The sequence below is a fragment of the Prunus persica genome, chromosome G8 (genome assembly GCF_000346465.2).
Source record: "Prunus persica cultivar Lovell chromosome G8, Prunus_persica_NCBIv2, whole genome shotgun sequence".
In the NCBI taxonomy this organism is placed as follows: domain Eukaryota; kingdom Viridiplantae; phylum Streptophyta; class Magnoliopsida; order Rosales; family Rosaceae; genus Prunus; species Prunus persica.
The window spans coordinates 11083431-11104871 of NC_034016.1; the positions used below are offsets into that span (position 1 = coordinate 11083431).

The 21441-nt window shown below is 35.4% G+C and overlaps 3 protein-coding genes across 9 annotated transcripts; 2 read left to right on the plus strand and 1 right to left on the minus strand.

The window, feature by feature from the left end:
- Positions 12027 to 15191, plus strand: LOC18768560 (protein trichome birefringence-like 12). Of its 3 annotated transcripts, none has more exons than XM_020570842.1 (4): positions 12027 to 12707; positions 13259 to 13396; positions 13908 to 14157; positions 14392 to 14559. In XM_020570842.1, the coding sequence occupies exons 1-4, from the start codon at positions 12175 to 12177 to the stop codon at positions 14452 to 14454; spliced, it is 984 nt and encodes a 327-aa protein (XP_020426431.1). In that variant the 5' UTR covers positions 12027 to 12174; the 3' UTR covers positions 14455 to 14559. The 3 variants fall into 3 exon arrangements, with proteins under 3 accessions (XP_020426431.1, XP_007199900.1, XP_020426430.1); XM_007199838.2 differs by having other exon boundaries at positions 12033 to 12707; positions 14450 to 15191; XM_020570841.1 differs by lacking the exon at positions 13259 to 13396 and having other exon boundaries at positions 12033 to 12707; positions 14450 to 15191.
- LOC18767975 lies at positions 15705 to 16797 on the plus strand. Its single transcript, XM_007198992.2, has one exon. It carries the CDS (start codon positions 16137 to 16139, stop codon positions 16626 to 16628), a length of 492 nt encoding a protein of 163 aa, XP_007199054.1. The 5' UTR covers positions 15705 to 16136; the 3' UTR covers positions 16629 to 16797.
- On the minus strand, positions 17122 to 20829 carry LOC18766226 (protein RMD5 homolog A). 5 transcript variants are annotated; one of them, XM_020570354.1, is made up of 4 exons: positions 20586 to 20829; positions 20009 to 20053; positions 19392 to 19444; positions 17122 to 18577 (listed from the first exon to the last, which is right to left on the minus strand). In XM_020570354.1, exon 4 carries the CDS (start codon positions 18552 to 18554, stop codon positions 17388 to 17390), a length of 1167 nt encoding a protein of 388 aa, XP_020425943.1. In that variant the 5' UTR covers positions 18555 to 18577; positions 19392 to 19444; positions 20009 to 20053; positions 20586 to 20829; the 3' UTR covers positions 17122 to 17387. The 5 variants fall into 5 exon arrangements, with proteins under 5 accessions (XP_020425943.1, XP_020425942.1, XP_020425941.1 ...); XM_020570353.1 differs by lacking the exon at positions 19392 to 19444 and having other exon boundaries at positions 17122 to 18599; XM_020570352.1 differs by lacking the exon at positions 19392 to 19444 and having other exon boundaries at positions 20586 to 20828.

Genomic DNA, 21441 nt, shown 5'->3' on the forward strand with positions numbered 1-21441 from the left:
TTGCCCCAAGAATAAAGAAGAAGAAGATGAGATGAGGAACAAGCCATACACTTCTCTAGTTGGAAGCATTATGTATGCACAAGTGTGTACAAGGCCAGACCTAGCCTTGTGCATTAGCAAGATGAGGAGATTTTAGTCAAATCCGAGAATGAAACATTGAATAGCTAGAAAGAAGATTCTGAGTTACTTAAAGAGAACAAAGGCTTATATGTTAATTTACAGATGCATAGAAAATTTAGAGCTTGTTGGTTATGGTGATGCGAATCTTGGAAAAGCAGAGAATGATTACATCTCTACTTCAGGTTTTATCTTCAAGATGGTAGGAGCAGCTGTTGCTTGGAAGATTGCTAAACAAACTGGTGTTTCGAGTTCAACCATGTTTTCAAAATACATAGCTTGCTATGAAGCCACTTCTCATGCAGTATGGCTAAGGAATTTTATTAAAGACATTAAGGTGGTGGACTCGATTTCTAGACCAATACAAATATATAATGACAACACTGCAACGATTTTTCACTGCATGAACAAAAAGATGTCGTCTGGACTTCAATATATTGACATAAAGTATTTAATAGTGAAGGAGAAGGTAGCGGACAAAGTAGTCAGGTTTGATCACATCAGAACTCAAGATATGATTGCAGATCCGTTCACAAAGTTTTTGAATTTAGAAACTTTTCTGAGACATGTTGAGAGCATGGGACTATTTCCTAGTTTTGATGCTGCAATCTAGTAGGAGTCTTGTTCCCATTTTGATATTTTACTAGTTTGTTTGTTTGTTTATTTTGCTGTTTTCTAGATGGAGGGATTTGCATTTAAGGACGTTAATTTGGTTGACAGTTTTATTTATTATTGAATAAATTCTACCATTTTGACTATTTAGTTGTTTAAACTTATTATGCGACTTTGTTTATGCATGTGAGTTTATGGTCTCTTTTGAGATACTATTGTTTTAATAACATTGCAGATTGACTCTTGCTAAGTCGTAAAGGGGTACTTGTACTAAAATGCATAAAGATTCATATTAAGGATCAGTACATATTAAGGTTCGCGTTGTAGGTGCTTCATGTGCTTTGAAATTGCATTATGTGATTATAGATGGCCTGTTTTTAATAGAGAGAAAGAGAGAGAGAGAGAGAGAGAGAGAGAGCAGTGCTTGTCTATAGTTCGTTTTGTCTAATCACTTTTCACAGTAGCTTGAAGGGAAGGACTTAACTGTTTTAAACTCATGGCCAATAAAGATTATCAAACCTTTCGGAATACAGAAGCTTAGTATTCTAGTGCTTGATCTAGTAGGAGAATGTTATGTTTTCCTATTTAGATCGATGCACTAGATACTAAATTATATCAAGTTTTGATAAGAGTTTAAATTAAATTGTACCTTGAGGCCCAAACCTAGTGAAATAAGGAAGGGTTTTGAGGCCTATTAAGGGGTCCTATTTATTTCCATTTATGCGTGAACCGATCTGGTGGGCTTGGAAGATTATTCAAGTCGACCCTCGATGATGAGAAGAGACGACTTGACCTAGCCCTATATAAGCTTAAGGCCCTGCTCTCATCAGACACGTTCTCTAAACCTATTCTCATCATAAAGAGAGAGCAGAAACAGATTCTGAGGGAGAGCAAAAGTCTTAAGCCGTTCATGTTCTTGCTAGGATTGCTGCTGCTACAGATTGGATGAGTTCAGAAGCTGTGTACTCATGGAAGATGGCTCCAGGTATGTCTTCATGTCTTTATACGTATTACAGTTTTGTGTGAAAGATCTTGTTTGGGCATAAAGGAATCTAACATGGCCAGGTAAATCAAATATGGAAATTCGTGGACTGTATAGGCGCATAGTCGAGAAAAGACTAATGCTTTCCCACATTCTTTGAATCACCTTGAAGAAGAAATAGAGAAAAAAATGTGGCAAAAGAGTTCACTAATTCATACATCTTTCTCTTTCACTAATTCAAATTCATGTTCTAAGTATTGCAGGGGTTGTCTCGACTGTATCAACATGGAAGAATAATGTTTAATTGGCGCTAAGCACGACTTACAATGGATACTGTAGGGGATCATAATATCCAACACAATCTTTAAGGTTTATAACTTAATCATCATTTGTTTGCACAATGATATTTCGACCTCTAAGGTTTTCAACTTCCACATTGCCAATTATTATTACCGCAACCTCGAATGCATATGCCGAACTATATTGTCGATTTGTATGTTGTTCTTTGATAATGAGTCTTTAATTTTGTAAATTTTGTCATTACGCAGGGTGACGAATTGTTTGCACAAATGGAATATAATGCATCAAGATTTGTTGTATCTTTTCAACCACATCTCTATTTAGTGCTTCACTCTCTTGCATCAACTGTTAATTTCATGAGTTGTGTCATAAATATACATTTGTAAGAATCTCGATCTGTTATCTTCCACTTGTAAACAGACTTCTAATCTTATGATATATGGAACCTCAACCACAAAATGTGTAAATACCACTTCTTCCAATTGCTAGACTTTCATCAACATGCACACCCGTTAAAGTGAAGGCAAAGGCATGATTATAAGCTCGAATATTTTGCCTCCAATGGGGTAGATTGGTTGTATCATTGTTCATTCAGCCTGATGGAATGATATTTGGAGGTAGCTTAGTCTTTTCATTTAAGCAACACATTTGTAAAGGTTTTCATGATAAAACAAAGGGATAAAGCTCAAATCTTGAAAATCTTTTGCCCATTGCAAACTCATTAACAAATAACAACCTACAAATCATCGACAATATAGTTCGCCAACTGCATCCCCGATTGGTGTAATAATAGTGGGTAATGAGGAATTTGAAAAACCTCCCAAGATCAAATATATCATTGTGCAACAATTATGGTCAACTTAGGAATGTTCAAGATTGTGTTGGATATTATGATTTCCTACAATATCCATTGTAAGTCTCGGTAATGCCAATTAAACATTATACTTTCATGTAGATAGAGCCAAGATAACCCTGCAATACTTGGAACAAAAATTTGAATTATTGAATTAGTGAAAGAGAAAGATGCATGAATTAGTGAATTACCAATTGTAAGATGCATTTCCTATTAAAACACTCGTCTAGAAAACTACAATTCCTAAACAAATAAAAAAAAGTCTGGAAAGGCATGTGCATAATTGAAAAAAGGTCATCTATAAAGGAAAACTTTGAAGATGACCATCTATAAAAATACAATTACAAAAATAGAGAAAGAAGCTTTGTAAGTCAAGCGTAGCATGTGTGATAGAAAATAAGCCTCTCGAGATGCATGAATTAGTAAACTCTTTTGTCATCTTTGTTTTCTCTTGTCTTCTCCAAGCCGATAATTAGAACTTGGGAAAGCTAAATATGAGGTAAGCTAAATCTTTATTCTCTCTTTCTTCAAGTCATATTGAATTTCAAGGGGTACTAAATGTGAGGCGAGTTAAATATGGAATAGGAGAGAATTAAACTGTAGAGATAGCACAATTGAGGACAACCCACCACCCATAGGGTAAAAAGTAACTTGATTATGATGAGAATCTAACAAGATGTTATAGTACTGTAAAAGTATAATATTTAATTAGCGGTAGAGCTGAGACAACCTAGCAATACTTAAAACGGGAATTTGAATTAGTGAAAGCGAAAGATGCATGAATTAGTGGACTCTTTTGTCACGTTTGTTTTTCTTTGATTTCTCCAAGTCGGTTATTAGAAAATGAGAAAGTATTGGCCTTTTTTCTTTCCACTCCCCTACAATATCCACGAATTTCCATATTTGACTTACCTCGCCGTTCTATAAATTACTTTCCGCTTGTGCGAGAAACCTTTTTTCAATCATGCACGCTATGCGCAACTTACAATTTAAATTCTTTTTCTTTTTGCAATCGTATTTTTCTAGATGCTCAGAAAACTCAGTTTAGGAAATAAGAGATTCATAAAATTTCATGAGATGAAAAGGAAACAAGCTGTAGCTTTTTTCGGATGTTGTTCCCTTCAGGCTATATCATGTATATATATACACAAATTTCAACACAAACCAGTCTCAAGAGCCAGACCCTAAGAAGCAAATCAATCATCAAAGTCCTAAATCTGGCAAAGGCGGAGCCTCTGTCAGGTAGCCATCTTCTGAAGGTTTCGCCACATCTTTGTTTTACTGTGGTGGATGAAGGAGTGGAGTTGGTTGTGGATGTGGATGGTGCATTGGCCACAATATAGGAGGTAAAAGTGGCGTCAAAGCCATACCCAATTTATTCCACAAGAAAGTTAATTACATGCCAATCTTGGACTGAAACAACCTTTTTCAAAGTAGGAATGGCTATAATATGATTATTTTCCAGAATAGGAGAAAAGTATCCAAAGAAATGTTCCCACAAATGCTTCTTTGCCTCATAAGTAGAATCCAACTCCAATTGCAATGCATGCCCTCTTCATTTGTCCAGTTTAGGTTTTTCAATTCATCCAGGTTTTCTTCATATTCTGTCATTCTTTTTATAACATTATATAAATACTAGAGGTTAGCATTTGTTCTTAGACTTGTCACAACCATTTGCCAATTTCGGGAAATGGGTTTTCTTTTGGTAAAAATTGGGAAAAATTGGTTTTCTTTGGTAAAAATTGGAGAAAATGAGTTTTCTATAAATTACTTTTCTCGCATGCGGGAAGCCTTTTTTCGATCACGCGAGCTATACACGACTTACAATTTTAATTCTTTTTATTTTTGCAATTGTATCTTTCTAGATGCGCATTTTAAAGAGAAAGATGCATGAATTCTAGAATTAGTGAAAAATATGCACGCGTGGAAAGTAATTCATAGAATGACGGGTAAGTCAAATATGCAAATTCATGGATGCTGTAGGGGCGCGTGATCGAAAAAAGGCAAATACTCTCTCACGTTCTAATAATTGACTTGGAAAAGACAAGAGAGAACAAATGTGGCAAAATAGTTTACTAATTCATTCATCTTTCTTTTGTTGGAAAAAAAAAAAACTGAGTCTAATTGCTATATTAATGCATAGAAAATTCAGAAATAATTTATGCAAATTTTTGCTCAAAATTAATACATATTTAAACACATGTAAGCTAACATGATATGGATTAGAAAAACTTGGAAATAATGGTCGATGTAAGTGCTAGGCACTCTATCCTTAAGACAATTTATGTCTCACTACTGTGCTCATGGTTGATTGGCGTTTGTCTCCCAAGATACAATGATCCTGTCCTGACGATAGTAGCACTCCAAATAATAAGGCCCTAGCGACCCACGATTATGTTGAACTCTCTCATATGGACTCACTTATGAGATTACAAAAATCTCTATAATGCATTATGTAATGAATATGTATATGTAAAAGTCATATCTTAGTCTATCTTAACATGTGAAGATCTTGCCTACTTACATATATTGAGGAGCCATTTTTCAAAATATGTGACTTTATTTGAAAGGTCAAGTGATGCATTTGTTAACTTAGAAGATGCATTACTTCAAACTTGAAGAGACATATCTCTTCAATTTTAATTTCCATTTAATTTCAAAAAATTCTAATAAATTTTCTAATTCTAAGTATTGCAGTTGTTGCCTCGGCTCTATCGACGTGAAAGTATAATGTTTAATTGGCGCTATGAGCTACTTACAATGGATATTGTTGAAGATCATAATATCCAACATAATCTTGAACGTTTATAAGTTGTCCATGATTTATTTGCACAATGATATTTTGACCTCTGAGGTTTTCAAATTCCTCATTGCCAACTATTATTGCAGTAGCCTGGGATGCATATGGCAAACCACCACTTCTTATAGGTTCTAGACTTTCATCAACATGCACACCCATTGAAGTGAAGGCAAAGACATGATTATAAGCACAAATGTTTTGCCTAAAATCTCCCTTCAGTAGATTGGTTATAGAAGAGTTCATTCATGACTGGAGGGGATGGTATTAGAGGTAGCTTAATCTTTCTATTTAAGCAACACATTTGGAAGGTTTCATATTAAAACATACGGTCTTCACATTTTGGACATGTTGTTAGAGCTAGTAATTGTAATTTTATAACTCCGATGTTCTCATAAAAATTTCTAGCACAATTATGTGTTCCTGTTATTCCTACTGGACATTGTCTTTGAGGAAGATTGGTGTTATGATAAGTTCTATTCTCATTAATGAGATTAAAATATTAGTCTGTTTAGAAAGAAAACAATAGTAGTAAGATGATTAGGGATTGACTTTGACTCTGAGTTCGGCCGTTGACTTTGACTTTGACCGTTAACTTCAACGTCTTATCTTCTTCATTTGTTTACCAAGTTTCTTTTCTCTTCATTTGCACCTCTAATCTCATTTCTTGATGTGCGATCCATAGGTTCCTATTAGGAAGGTAGTGGGTAGACTTAAATTCTCTGAGTTGACTTGTGAATTAAATTTCGCTATTTAATGAAGGGAATATTGTGGGAATGGTGTTGTGTAGAGATTTCTAAAAACTGTACAACCAAACTTTGATAGTATAAGTCACCTAGCATGCCATATCTAATATGAAATCAAAGTAAGAGTGGAAGCATTAAATAAACTAGGGATTCATGCAAGTCTCATTTAGTCTCAATCTTTATAAGTCTATGAAAGTGTGCATCAAAGACTCTCTAAATCTTATTTGAGAGAAAGATTAGAAGTTCATACCCTTAGAGTGAATCTCGAAATCAAGAATGGCGTTTAAGTAGAGGGAGTGGTCCCTTTGATGTTGATTCTCCACCTTGTAGCTTTCCAAATAGGTACAAAGATATGTATATGCCCAAAGCTCTTTACCAAGGATTGAATGGGATAAGAGAATGAGTATACAACAAGTGAAGAGTGGTATTAGGACCCTCAATTGATGTGATAGATTCAAGGGGTTAGGGAGAGAGAGCTTGATGTTTTCTCTCTTCCAATTTCTCCAACTTGAAAGATCCTAGGATGATAGGATACCATAGGTACACACTTACAGGATCAAAAATGTCACAAGGGTGACAAAAATACACCAAAGCCTTAGTGTAGCCGCACCCCCCTTGTGTGTCACCTTTTTGCTATCTTGGTCCAACACATTAATCATATAATGTGTCACATATGTGCCTAAGTCCATATGGTCAAATTCCTTTTGAATTTCCAAGTCATATGAGACATTTAATTAAAGTTTCATAACTTTAATTGAATAATTAAATTAATCTAATCAATTTAATTACTCTAGTGGCTTAACTAATTTAATCACTCACTTGTCTACCAAATATTGGTCCCGGTCATCCTTAGTTGACCGTGTCAAGTGTCGGGTCAACAGTTTGACCTTTAACCTTTGACTTTTGACTTCGACCTTTGACTTTCACATTGATTTTGACCAAGTCACAAAATCATTCATTCTCTTCTTAATTTCCCAATCGTTTCCTTTTCGGTGAGTGATCTTATAGGTTCTAATTAGTGAGGTAGTGGGTATGAATGATTCACTCTGAATTAAGTGTTAATTGTATCCCTCCATACAATTCTCCCTATTGGTGAAAAATAATTATAATTAGTCCTTACAGGGCTTCCACAAGTCATGAGTGACACCTAGCAGTATGTCATGACTACCCAAGCTAAAAAGAATTTATTTAGAGAACCTAGTCAGTTTGTGATTACAATGCAATTCGATCCTTCTCTAATTTAATACTCTATGTCATATTCTTGTGTTAAAATCCCTAATATGATATCTCTAGATTATATGATTCAATTTGATGAAATTGCAAAAGTTCTTGTTTCAATTTCCATCCAATACTTTGGACAAAGATTCACGAATCATATCTTTAGAGTATTCTCTCTTCTTACTAAAAGCAGAGATTCCTTGTTGTACATTCACCTATCTCTGCGTATATGCTGAGAATCCTGAAGAACACCTTTAAGTCACATTATTTTGATACGACCATATAGTGCTCTCAAAGAGAAACAACATATACACAAAACAACTGTGATGTCTCAGGTCCAAGGATTAATTTGCATTATCATTACTTATAATTCTTTATTTGACACTTGTGAGTAAGACTTCCATACAAGAATTCTAAAGTTGATCTCGTTCAGTAGACTCCATCTTCTACAGAGCACCTACACATCTGTCTCAGTGTCTCTACACGAATGACTTGAGACTAGTCATCCTTCCAATTGAGTAGACATAATGTGTACCAGCCTTTGTGGGTCACCATTGTCCAATTGGTAATCCTATAACTAGGAACATTTTAGGATACAATCTTCATACGTATGGAAAGGTCTCTTGCATCTAACTTCTTTAGACCACTTTCCATTTATATCTTAATCTTTGGACTTGTTACTTTGTGTACGTTATGTATCTAAAGCAACGTTCTTGCCCCTTTGATTATCTTATATTATCTTCTTATAATTATCCATTTTTATATTGGCTTTTAGGGCATATATCTAACATTTAATTCATCCTATTGGTGAAGATCGGCTAAGTTTGAACCTTTCAGGACTTTCACAAACCATGGTTGACACCTAGCAGTATGTCATGGTTATCCAAGCTAAATAGGTGAAGGGAAGAACCTATTTAAATTGGAATGACTATGCAATTGAATCCGTCTCTTACACAATACTCATTATTCACATTATTAGATCATGGAATCTAATGTCGAATATCCTAATGTGAATTATTCCTTTATATGATTTGAAAACTTCTTCTTTTAAATCTTATCAACTACTCTGCGTAGAGATTTGATCAATCATATCCTTGGAGTATTCTCTCTCCTTACTAAGAGTAGAGATCCTTTGTTGTACATTCATTTGCCTCCATGACTTTATTGAGAGTCCTGATAAACACCTTCGGGTTATGTCTCCTACAACACAATTGTATAGTGCCTTCAAAGACAAACAACATAGCCACAGGATCTATAATGTCACAGGTTTAAGGATTAGTTTGCACCACTACAATCTATGAGTTCTAGTTTGATATATGAGTAAAGACTTCCATTCTAGAATTCATGTATTTGATCGCTTTAGTGTACTTGTTCTCCTGCAAGCACTTACACGCGTAGCTTGGTGTCGATACACTCAATGACTTGAGACCTCGTCATTCTCTACATATAGAGAACATATTGTGTGTACTAGTCTTGACAGAATATTAATGCCCAATTAGTACTCCTATGACCAGGAACATGTTTAGGATTAGGGATCATGATAAGTCGCGATGTATGCAATCTCATTACATAGTTCTCATGTCCAATTATATATTCCTAGGACTGTAGTTGTTTTACTGTTATGGAATATGCCAAATATCATGGTTGTAAACAACTGGTCTTGCCCATGAATAACTTAATAAGTCATTACATAAAATGTCCATAACATTAATTATTGTATAATTAGTTGACTTTAAAGGCATACTACTAACATTTAAGTCCACCATAAGGCAATTGTGTCCAATTCGAACAAGCTAGTTGCCTTATATGACTTAAGTGCATTGTACTTCGAACTTGATTGCTAGGATGATTAGCATAATTCTCAGCATTAAAAGATTGGAATGTGTGCTCTCCCCTGTATCTTCTGTATTAAGGAATAGGGAAGAAATGAATGTCCATATAGTTAAGGTATTGTTGTTATTTTCAAAATTGAATGAGGTTGAATTGAGTGATTACCATTGTTATTGAAATTTTGTCTAACTCCACCATGAGGCAATTGTATCATGTTCGCCTTATATGACTTAAGCACATTGTATTTGGAACTTGATTGCTAATGCCTTCATTGAATGGCACTATGTTAGGGTGATTGCTACTGCCTTCCTTGAATGACACTACGTTAGGGTGTTGGACTTCTACAACACCATAATTGGCTCGCCGTTGTGCTAAATATTCATCTCGGTGTGCCGAGCTCATTAAGTTCCTTCTTATCCCTTGACGACTCCGCCACCACTCTCATTGGCTTTCTCTCTCAAATACATGTGCATTTTGTTGCTCCGCAAATATTAATCACTCTCTAAACTTTTTATTTATTTATTTTGTTATGCAAATATAATAATAAGTTTATGACTTTGTGTATATTTGTTAATTACTACAAAGAATGGTAATTGTAATTTTTTTTAAAAAATCACGGAATGCTTAATCCCTCTATATTTGTTTCTTTCTTTTAGTTATTTATTTGAAGTTGTAAAAGTATTGGTAGTAATTTTTTTTTTTCTTTTTCTAATGGAGGAGTGATGTGGGGTGTGAGGGAAGTGGGGTGAAAACTAGAAGGAACTGCACTTTTCACACGATTTGGCTGAGTTTTATGAGTTTGTATTTTTTTTTTCTTTTTATTTTACTGTGTTTTTATCTATCTATCTATATATATAAAGCAAAAGGCAGAGAATGGTGAAACATTCAAAATACCAGAAAATGCCCTTGGTTAATGCAAACATTAAGAATTTAAATTATTAATTAAATGAGGATAATATGATAAATTCACAATTTTTTATATTAAAAAAATTAAAATTAAAAGAAAATTTAAATAATGGATCCTATTTTTATGGAATACAACTATCCATTATCTTTATTAATTCTAAAATAAATTTAAATTTTTTTAAAAAAAGCCTCTCGCTGGCGCAGAAGCGCGTGCAGAGAGGCTAGTATATATAAAGCAAAAGGCAGAGAATGGTGAAACATTCAAAATACCAGAAAATGCCCTTTGTTAATTCAAACATTAAGAATTGAAATTATTAATTAAATGAAGATAATATGGTAAATTCACATTTTTTAATATTAAAAAAATTAAAATTAAAAACAAAATAAGATAATAGGTCCTACTTTTATGGAACATAACTATCCTGTTATCTTTTATTAATTCTAAAACTAAAATAAAAAAGAAAAAGAAAACCAATTGGCACATGCGTGAGCATGTGTCAAGGGGCTAGTGAAAATAATAATCCAAATTCTAAACATGAATTTCTCATGAGCTATTAGTTTTTTTTTTTTTTTTTCACGGATGTTTCTGTCCAATTTTTTTTATGGAGCTTGTGAGCCCAACTGTTTTCGCCAGACTTTATAATATTAGGAATTTCATTAAAAAAGTGTCTTGGTGGTATTTGGAATGTTTTGTCATTCTCTTATCTTTTTTTTATATATATACTAGCCTACGCAGCCAATTGAATTTCTTTTTTATTTTTTTATTTTTATTTTAGAATTAAGAAAATATAAAATGGCTAGTTATGTTTCATAAAAATAGAATCCCTTATCTGATTTTGTTTTTAATTTTAATTTTTTAAACAGGAAAAATATAAATTGATCATTGTCTTCAAGCCTTCTGGTATTTTGAATGTTTCACAATCATTTTCTGCCTTTTGCTTTATTGTTTTTTGACATGGACCTTTTGCTTTCTATATGATAGCCAATTGGTTTTCTTTTTTCCTTTTTTTAATTTTAGAATTAAAAAAGATAATGAATGGTTGTGTTTCATAAAAATAGAACGTATTATTTGATTTTTTATTTTTTTATTTTTTAAGTAAGAAAATGTGTGAATTTACCATATTATCCTCGTCTAATTAGGATAATTTCAATTCTTAATGTTTGTATTGATTAAGGACACATTTTCTGGTAGAGTAATGCAACTCTTAACACATTTTTATCCAATAATGCCTTTTGCTTTATATATACTAGCCTCTCTGCACGCGCTTCCGCGCTTGCGAGAGGTTTTAAAAAAAAAAATAAGTAAATTTATTTTAGAATTAAAAAAGATAGTGGGTAGTTGTGTTCCATAAAAATAGGATCCATTATCTGCTTTTTCTTTTTTTTTTTTAATTTTTTTAAATATGAAAAAGTATGAATTTACCATATTATCCTTATTTAATTAATAATTTCAATTCTTAATGTTTGCATTAACTAAGGGCATTTTCTGGTATTTTAAATGTTTCACCATTCTCTGCCTTTTGCTTTATATATATAGATATACCTCATTTAATTAGTAATTTTAGTTCTTAATGTTTGCATTAACTAAGGATATTTTCTGATATTTTGAATGTTTTACCATGCTTTATATATATATATATATATAGAGAGAGAGAGAGAGAGAGAGAGAGAGAGAACTGTTTATATGAGATTTTAACTAACAGATCTGAAGAGAAATTGGCACGTGGTGAAGCTTACGTTGGTTTTTCGAAAGGCTCAAAGCCTCTCTCTCTGTTTCTCAAAAATAGAAATAGATGACAAATGCTTCTTCACCATGGCACCCAAGCTGCTCTCACCCCTCTTCCCATGGCTCATTCTACTGACCCTCCTGCTCCTCTTCATCTACTCTTCACTCCTCCCCTTCCACACCCCCTCTCCACCATTCCCACAACACAAGAAAATCCCCACTTTACCTTCCTGCAATCTCTTCAATGGCCATTGGGTCCAAGACCCCAACCGCAGACCCATGTACGATGAGACCTGCCCATTTCACAGAAACGCCTGGAACTGCTTGAGGAACAAGAGGGATAATATGGGTACCATCAATTCTTGGAAATGGGTCCCTCAAGATTGCGTTTTGCATCGGATCGACCCGGTTCGATTTCTGGGTCTGATGAGGGATAGGAATATTGGGTTTGTCGGCGACTCTCTGAATGAGAACTTTTTGGTGTCGTTTTTGTGCACTCTGAGAGTGGCTGATTTGGGTGCTAAGAAGTGGAAGAGGAAGGGGGCTTGGAGAGGAGCTTATTTTCCTAAGTTCAATGTTACGGTGGGGTATCATCGGGCAGTGTTACTCGCCAGATATGAGTAAGATTGTTAGTTTTCTATGCAATTCTTTCATGGGATTGTTTTGCTTCTGCTACCTAATTTGATTTATAAGTATGCATTGATGTTTAGTGTAATCTAATGAGAAGAATAAATGTTGTTATGTTCTACCATTACGTATATTGTTACAAAAACGAACAAAGTGCACAAAAATATGAACCTTATAAGTTGAATCAAGCATCTTTGGGCATACAGATGATTTAAGGTTGTTCAAAACAGATTGGTACTGACATTGACGTGTTTGGTGGATTTAACCTTAAGCAACTTAATTTTGTATCTGGAGGAAACGGATGTTTAGATATTAATGGATATGTATAAGTGAAGTGGTTGGAAAATTTTCATTTCTTTCTTGCTTATAACAATCTGTTTTGGTGTTCCCTGAGGTTTGAGGGTAACCTGTGGCGGTCTTCATGGTTCCCCTCGACTGAAACTCAATCTAGAATCTTGTTAGTTGTCTTTATCTGAGTTTCATATTCGTCTGAAAAAAATTCTGAGAAAGGAAATCTCACATGCTCATAGCTCATTAAATCAAGGTGGCAGCCGAAACAGCCTGCACATGGTGACCAAGATGGAGTGAAAGGAATATATCGAGTAGATGTTGATATTCCTGCTGATGATTGGGCCGACATTGCTGATTTTTATGATGTCCTTGTTTTCAATACTGGGCACTGGTAATTATCTTGCCCCTTCCCCTAAGTCACCAAAGAGGTTGGTTAATGAACTGATTTATCCAGCGTTTATTTATATTTTGAAAATTTTAAATTCATGCCAGTAAGGGTCTTAAATCTAGTTTTACTAACAGTTTTACTAACATCATGAATAGTATGGTCCTCTTTCTGTGGTACTGATGAAATGACTTCTTCTATTCCTTATTATTAATGGGACTTTTATTGAAACATGAATGCGGGGAAAAAATTTATTGACATAGAGATAATCACACACACACAGAGGTTGTGACTGGTTTCTGAAATGAACAGAATAACTTCAAGAAATATTGAAGTCTTCAAAAAGAAAATCAGAAAGCTCCCTCTTAATAATGGATACACTAGCGCTACACTCAAATCTCTTGTTCAATTTGTTTCATTGAGCTGGCACCTCAATAGTTGGTTTGCATACTCTGTTATCCATTAATATTTCTGCAGAAAACAGCATGGAATTACTAAAGAATTTGTGCTTAACTAGGTGGAGTTCTGATAAGTTCCCAAAAGAGACTCCTCTCTCTTTTTATCGTGCGGGCAAACCAATCTTACCTCCCCTTGACATATTGGATGGATTTAAAGTTGTTCTTGAGAATATGGTCTCTTACATACAAAACAAACTTCCTCAAAAGACACTCAAGTTATGGCGGTTACAATCACCAAGGCATTTCTATGGGGGTGAGTGGAATCAAAATGGCAGTTGCTTGTTCAATAAGCCCCTTGAAGAGCAGCAGGTATGTATTCATGATGGCTTTCCTTCGTTATGCCACTTACCATGGTTTCATATGTGAGCTATAATATCAGTTTGGTTTGTGTCCATTGTGGAATAAAATCGCATAACTTTCTTTCAAATTTTATTTATGTGTTCTGGAATATTCATGAACAATTCATAACCTAACCATGGCTTGAAATTGAAACCAAATCTCGTACTTCATTTTGTTTTTCTCTTTCCTCTAATTTTTGTTTAGACGATGCCTTGCGCCCCCCCTGTTTTCATGAGAAAATCATATAGTAATACCTCAACAGCTTGACTTGTGGTTTGACCCCAGCAACAATGGACCGAATAAAGAAGAAAGACTGCTGAATCATCTGATTGAAGACACTTTGCAACGAACCGATATTCAATTGCTTAACCTGACTTATCTGAGTGAGTTCAGAGTGGATGCCCATCCAGCAATTTGGTTGGGACAGAAGGATGCTGTCGCAATCTGGGGCCAGGACTGCATGCACTGGTGCTTACCTGGTGTACCAGATACATGGGTTGACATTTTAACAGAGCTGATCCGTATTGGATTGGAGATAGGATGATGAACACTTGGTAGAACCTATGATCTGAAATTGGATACAAGGATGACTTTCACATAAGCTGAATTGAGCCGAATCAGCCGATTCTTTTTGTACACGAAGTAGGACAAGAAAAAGGTGGGCATTGGGTGCATACAATCACAGCACAAGTCTAACAGGGAAATTTGGAGGCAGCTTATAGATGGAGGAAAGCTGCTGTTCCCTCTCTTTCGTGAAGGAGAATGGCATGGTACAGATTGCACTCAAATTGTAACAAAATCAAATCAAGAGAAATTTTTTTGTAACAAATGAGTAATGTTCTTTCATCAGTTTTCATTAATATTATTTGGGGAGGCTCCTGGATCCTTACATCATGGCTTTTGGATCCTCTAAGTCAAAAATTGGAATAGCCAAGTATGTAGGATTGGTTTTTAATGTATTTAATCGTGACTGTTGCTTAAAATAGCGTCCCCATTTTCATTTATTTCGTTTTGTTTCAAGCCTAGAAATTGTGACGAGGTAGTAATCAATTGGCTACTTATGCTCCTTCATCGATTCAAATGATTTTTTTTAAAGCGATATTTTAACTACTCTAATGTACAAGTAAAATTATCAAACTCGGATGCAAGAGAGCGAGTACACTACTTGCTGTCGAAGTCTAAGACACTAATAAGAAGGATAGTAATAAAATATTGTTACAAAAGTTGAAATAAGTACTCCACAAATGTGAAGTATACCCTCAGTTTAGTGCTTATATAGATTTTGATACAAAAAATATTTGTGAAGAGCGAGACACGGGACTTCGAATGCAAAGTAAGAAATATTGTGAATCACTTTAGCTACAAGCCTGCAATCCATGGCAGGACTCCGATACACATATTACTCGTTCATTTGATAATTAATTGCTAAATGCATTTTGTTTAGAAAGGAAATGTGTTTGTTTCCGGTGATGAACAAAAGAAAAATGCATTTAATTTCAAGTTTTTCTCCTACAAAATGCTGAAGAAATAATGTAAAACATAGACATATTTGTTGTAAATTTTTTTATCTGAACATAATTTTTCATAATTTCAATTCTAAGAGTAATTTTTTTATAATTTCAAGTTTACAACTACTCAAATAAACTTCGGGATTGACTAATGGAGTGTTAGTTGGATTGGTCCAGTCTTTTGATGTACTCCCAAGTGGTCCTCGATTCAAGTCTCATAGTACACAACCCCTCTTCCCTTCCTAACTTTTGCATCCAAAAAAAAAAAAACATAACACACTTCTGGATTGGGCTTGATATTATATCACAGGGCCACACCATAAACATTGCCTGTGGCCTAGCTCTCAAAAACTGGACAAAATTTTCCTTAACCTCACACTCTTTCCCTTACTTCCTCCTGAGCCTCTTAACCAATCTGAAACAGAAACTAAAATCCTCAAAATGGCACTAAGAATGAATCTCCTTTCCCCAAAAATCCCCAAACAACCTCCAAAATTCCACACTAATTCCTACCCCTCCATAACCCGTTTCAACACCAGACCCAAAACCCAAATAATAATCCACTGCAACAACAAAAACATCAGTGATGCAGAGCTTGCATCAGATTTGTCAAAGATGAACACCCTTTTCATGCAGAGAGAAGAGGCCATGAAGAAGAGCAGAGAGCTTCTCTTCACAGAGCTGTGCCAGTACCTCAATTCAAAATCAGAGGAGGTGAAGAAGAAATGGAGGAAAATGGAGGAGGAGGACAAGTGGGTTTTGATAAAAGGGTTTGTTTCAGAGTGGGGGGTCAATTTTCACCCATTGTCTGCAAAGTCTGTTAAGGAATTGGTTGAAGAACATCTCCATGAAGAAAACCCACCTGCAAAATCTTCTGCTTCAGCATTTTTTCCTGGTTTGAAGAGAATGATGGGGTTCTCAGAAGACAATTAGATCACCTTTTGGTTTGCAATTTGGGTGTCAAATATTAGCGGTTTTGTTGGGATGTGAAATTTGTTGAAATAACAAATTCAGATACCCTAGAGTTTAATAATTTTTTTTGTTATGATGGTCAGGTTTCCAAACATCTCATTTGGGATAACAGATGAAAATTTTACTTGAAGCTTGTTGGGGCTGCTTGATCAATTTTCGTGAGAATTTCAGAGTGAAATTTCCTAATAACTCAAAAGAAAAAAAAGTGTATCTTCTGAAATCATATGATATGTTCCTCCAAGGCAAAATGTACAAATGTTGGTAGTGGTTGGCCTTGGCAAATTGCAGCTAGATATCCACCTGCTCCTTTTGAGAAAAAGAAAATATGCCTACACTGGTATTTATGCACTCGAGATTATATTGCCTTTAAAGGGAGACATTTTTCTAGGACCTATAATTTGTAACAAACTTACTGCTGCCTGAGTTGTTTTGTTATCAAAGTTCAAATTGTAAATCCATAAAAATTGCATTCTCTTTTGGAACCATGAAACATCCAAATTGGAAAATGCTCATGTTCTAGGCTGCTTCCAACAGATAACCTTTGTATTACATCACATGCCATGAAATTAACAAATGTTTGTTCAACATTTTATGCAAATTAATGGTACTTCAAGAATCAAACGACGAGTTTGGAAGGAATGTCTATATACAAACTGATATCTCACATGGAGGCAATGTACGGTATCACCATAGATCTTGCAGAGAAAGGGTGATTACAATTCAGAAAAATAGCTGGCGGCACTGAGCAGCTGAAGCCTCTGCTGGACAATACGGGCATTTAAATGTTCGTGTGCTGCTCTTGGTCAGCTTCAGGATTGATTGCTTGCAGAGAACATGCAAACATGGCATCAACATAGGCGGATTCTCTTCACTGCTTTGATCTCTACTCACAGGACAGACAAATATTGAATGGAACTGAAATTCCTTCCCCAACTCCACAGGGACTGGCAATTGTTTCATCGCCTGCCACTCCTGCTTCTTCGCAGCCATTACATTTGCCAACTTCAAGAGAGTTGGCAACCCTTCCAATCCAGCAGCTATTGTCATACTCAACGGGCTATTATAGGACTGCCCCAACAGACTGCAGAACTGCCGTGTGAGATCCTCCATCGACTTCTCCCAATGGGTTGGGGATGTAAACTCAGAATATGGGGAGCTGTCAAGCCTTCCTGGATACAACAGGCAACCCATGAGCTTCAGGACCTCTTCCTTGTGAGGGGAGGCGGGAGAAGCAAAAGGAGCAAGGCAAGTCCTGGCATATTTAAGTGCATCAGCTTGAGTTCCCTTTTTCAAAATCTCCAGAAACTGCAAACTATGAAGTTTAAGCTCGAGATTTGACCCACTCTGATTCAGTTTCTCGCGGTTAGCAGAGACCCAGTTCAGAGCAGGCTCGAGGTTCTTAACCTTCATAGCCTCAAGTATCTGATGCATTACCACGAACTGAGATTTTAGAATGGTTGACTCTGGTTCTCCAGCCTCATCTATTATGCCATCTCCCAGATCAAACGAACCTTGCCGGTAAAAATGATTTGCAATCAGCTGATTCTCAATGTGATGGTCGAAGTCAACATCTCGGTATGCCTTTGATATGTCTGGATTCAAGGACTTTTCCAGGAATTTAGTGTACTTGCTAAGGTTTCCGTTTAGTTCCTTATGTGAGCCCTCTAACAGGTGGATTGGGCCAATTCCATTGAGCTTGAGTTTAAGCTCTGCAAGGATGGATCTATAATCAACAGGAGAGGTGGGATCATGAGCTGATAGGAGTCGCGTCAGTGCCTGTTCAATTTCGCGACCAACTAGGTCAATTACTTCTTGGGATCTAGAAGAACATAATTTTTGCTTCTTAACAACACGCTCAAATGCATCTTTGATGGTACTTAGCTCCATTTTCTTGTTTGAGCAGCAAGCTTCTGCAAGACCAGGCAATAGTTTCTTGGAGCACAACACCACAAAATAAGCTATGCAAATTAATCTTCTTGAATGTATTTATCAGAAAACTGGAATTTTATGTCTTTTACAACAGAATTCTACTAAAGGCAACCCACAAAAGCTAACAAAGGAAATGGAAAGTTGTGTCTCATCAATGAAGGATATCAACAGATGAGCATAAAGAGGATATATGTACTAATTAGTAAACAAGAAAATGTAGGCCGGCAGCATTCAACGTCATAGTAGTCTCATTAGTTATTTGTGATTGTCCTGTACAGATAAAGAAAACAAACCAAAATGCATATGTAAAGGTTTACTGATGAAATAAACTATAAAGAGGTCAACCTGAGCTTTACCTTGCTCAGCCTTGGGCTCATCTAAAACTTCCCACAGTTAAGTTAGATTCCTACACAGCTCAACCCGAGCTAGCTAGTCATCTTTTACTACAATAATTTGGTGCTGCAGATAGAGATATAGGTCCCCAACTCCCTAAGTTTTAAATATTGCAGCCCATAGCTCAAAATCAACGAATGCACATAAACCTCAATTCAAGCCCTTGCATTAATTCCGATATGCATGTAAATTGAAAGATTGAGATTCGTATTATTTATAAGGTTAGACTAGGATCTACACTGCAAGCCGATGGAAATCCTCCTTCCTATCACTTAAAGACGACCACAAAATGCCATACGTGGCCTACCTTGCCTAAAACCACCTTATGTGGTGAATTTATTCCATTTATGGCGATTATTACTATTTGTTAATCAGTCAACTGAGCATTGGACATGGGTGTACCCCGTGCACAACTGTTGCATCTTCTTGGATGCTCAATTTCCAACAGAAGTGTCCTACGAAAGGAGCACTGTAAAGAATCAATTATTCAGAATAAAATTGGTTCCAACTAAAGTACAAACATAATAGCTCACTCAATAGTTACATTGGATTTAGGGCATCATCTTGGCTTGCATGGAATCATACATGCAAAATAAGGCTTCTGAATTTCAATGACTTGATTACACACATAAACTGTCCCCACATCTTCCCTATCATACAAATACCATCCGAAATTGCATCACTTTATTTTATTAGAAATTTCTTGGTTTACGTTGGTGCATAGCAAGTATGAAGGGAAAACTGTAAGGAAAAAAACTTGACAATGATGAATGAAGACTCCACTGCTAAAAGAAGAAGATTCTATGAGCCAGTGCAAAGCAAAGTAACAACTTCAAATACAATGTAGGTATTCTCCCTAAAGTTCACAAAATCACCAACAAAAACAAGCACCCAATTGATATCACAAATGTTTGAAAAATAACAAAGTTGACAATCAAAACTTAAAACTCTTTTTTATTATTATTAAAATGAAACACAATTTGGTGGCCAAAAGAAAAAAAAAATCTCTGTAGGGATACCTTTCTTGCTCCTATCTGTCGTCCCTCGAGAACGAAAAGCTGTTCCTGTAATGAAAAATAAAATAACAATAAAAATGCTACCACTCATGGTCATTATAGCATAGACCAAATTTTGTTTATACTCATTAAAAAACCAATTTTGAAATTTCTAAAAACAGTAATAGAATGCCAAGGTCAAATTATACACAGAGCAATTGCCAAGTTACAATCACAACCAAACTGAAATTCACAATTTATGAAATAAGCTAATTTTCAAGAACACTGAATACTGAAACTCATAATATACACACTTGGTGGCCTGAAAAAAAATAATTTCCACCCTTAATCCTGATAATTAACAACTACCTACTACTAATTTTAGAAAACCCATCCAAACTGAAATTAAAGAGAGCCAAACGAACATCCCTTTGCTCAAATAATTTTCAATTGAATCATTCCATATATAAAATATACTATTTGGAAGCTTAAGTTTACTTTTTTTTTCCCCCCTTCTTTTTCTCAGCAACCAAACAGAATTTACAGAAACTACGAAATTGATATGTCACCAAAAAATCAGTTAAAAGGGAATAAAGATTACCGAAATTGGATCGAAATTGAGGGAGAGAGAAAATCTCGATGAGAAGCTCTGGTTCGTTGTTGGAGGATCCCTGAGAGACAGAGAAGAAGAGGAAGAAGAAGAAGAACGCAAGCGTGCGAGTTTGTGAGAAAAATGTTGGTGGCACACGTGTGATTATCTTGTCGTGCTGAAATTGCCCTTGAGCTTTTTACTCTATTACGTTTCTATCCTTAACATTTTGGGAAATTGGAGGTTTATTTTTTATTTTTTCGGGTTTTGCACGTTTAGATGCGCTGCTGTTCTTTACGTGGCGTGATATTTACGTGCCACGTAGTGTTTTGTTGGACAGAGAAAACTACCGGTACTTGCGGAAGCGGAGGATGTACGGTTTACTGAAATTCATGAAAATAAAGCACCACTCCTATTTTAGATAAAACTAGAAAACGAACTTCACATTTAAATCCTTTTCTAAGGAGACTCTAAATGAAGTATGGGTTGACAATTTTTCAGTTTCACTTAAGTTTTTACGAATTTTTTACTGCTCCTGTTTTCGTTTGGTACACCAAAACCGAATAGTAAGAAATACTCTATAATTAGGCGTTGAGTAATACATTTAACTAGCATCATCAAACCAAATCAATCGGTACTCCCATACCAAAATTGAGGTCACCATCACTACCACTGTTGTAAAGAATAACTATGTGGAGCCTATTTATTATTGGTTTGAAGACTTTGGTGCATAATGCTTTCATGCACATTCACGAGAATGGTTTGACATTTGTCTATAAAATGCTTCTCTCTTTTGCAAATGCTACCTGCACCAACCATCAGAGAAGAAAATGAGAGCCCATGCAGAGAGGAAGGGAGAGAGAAAAGA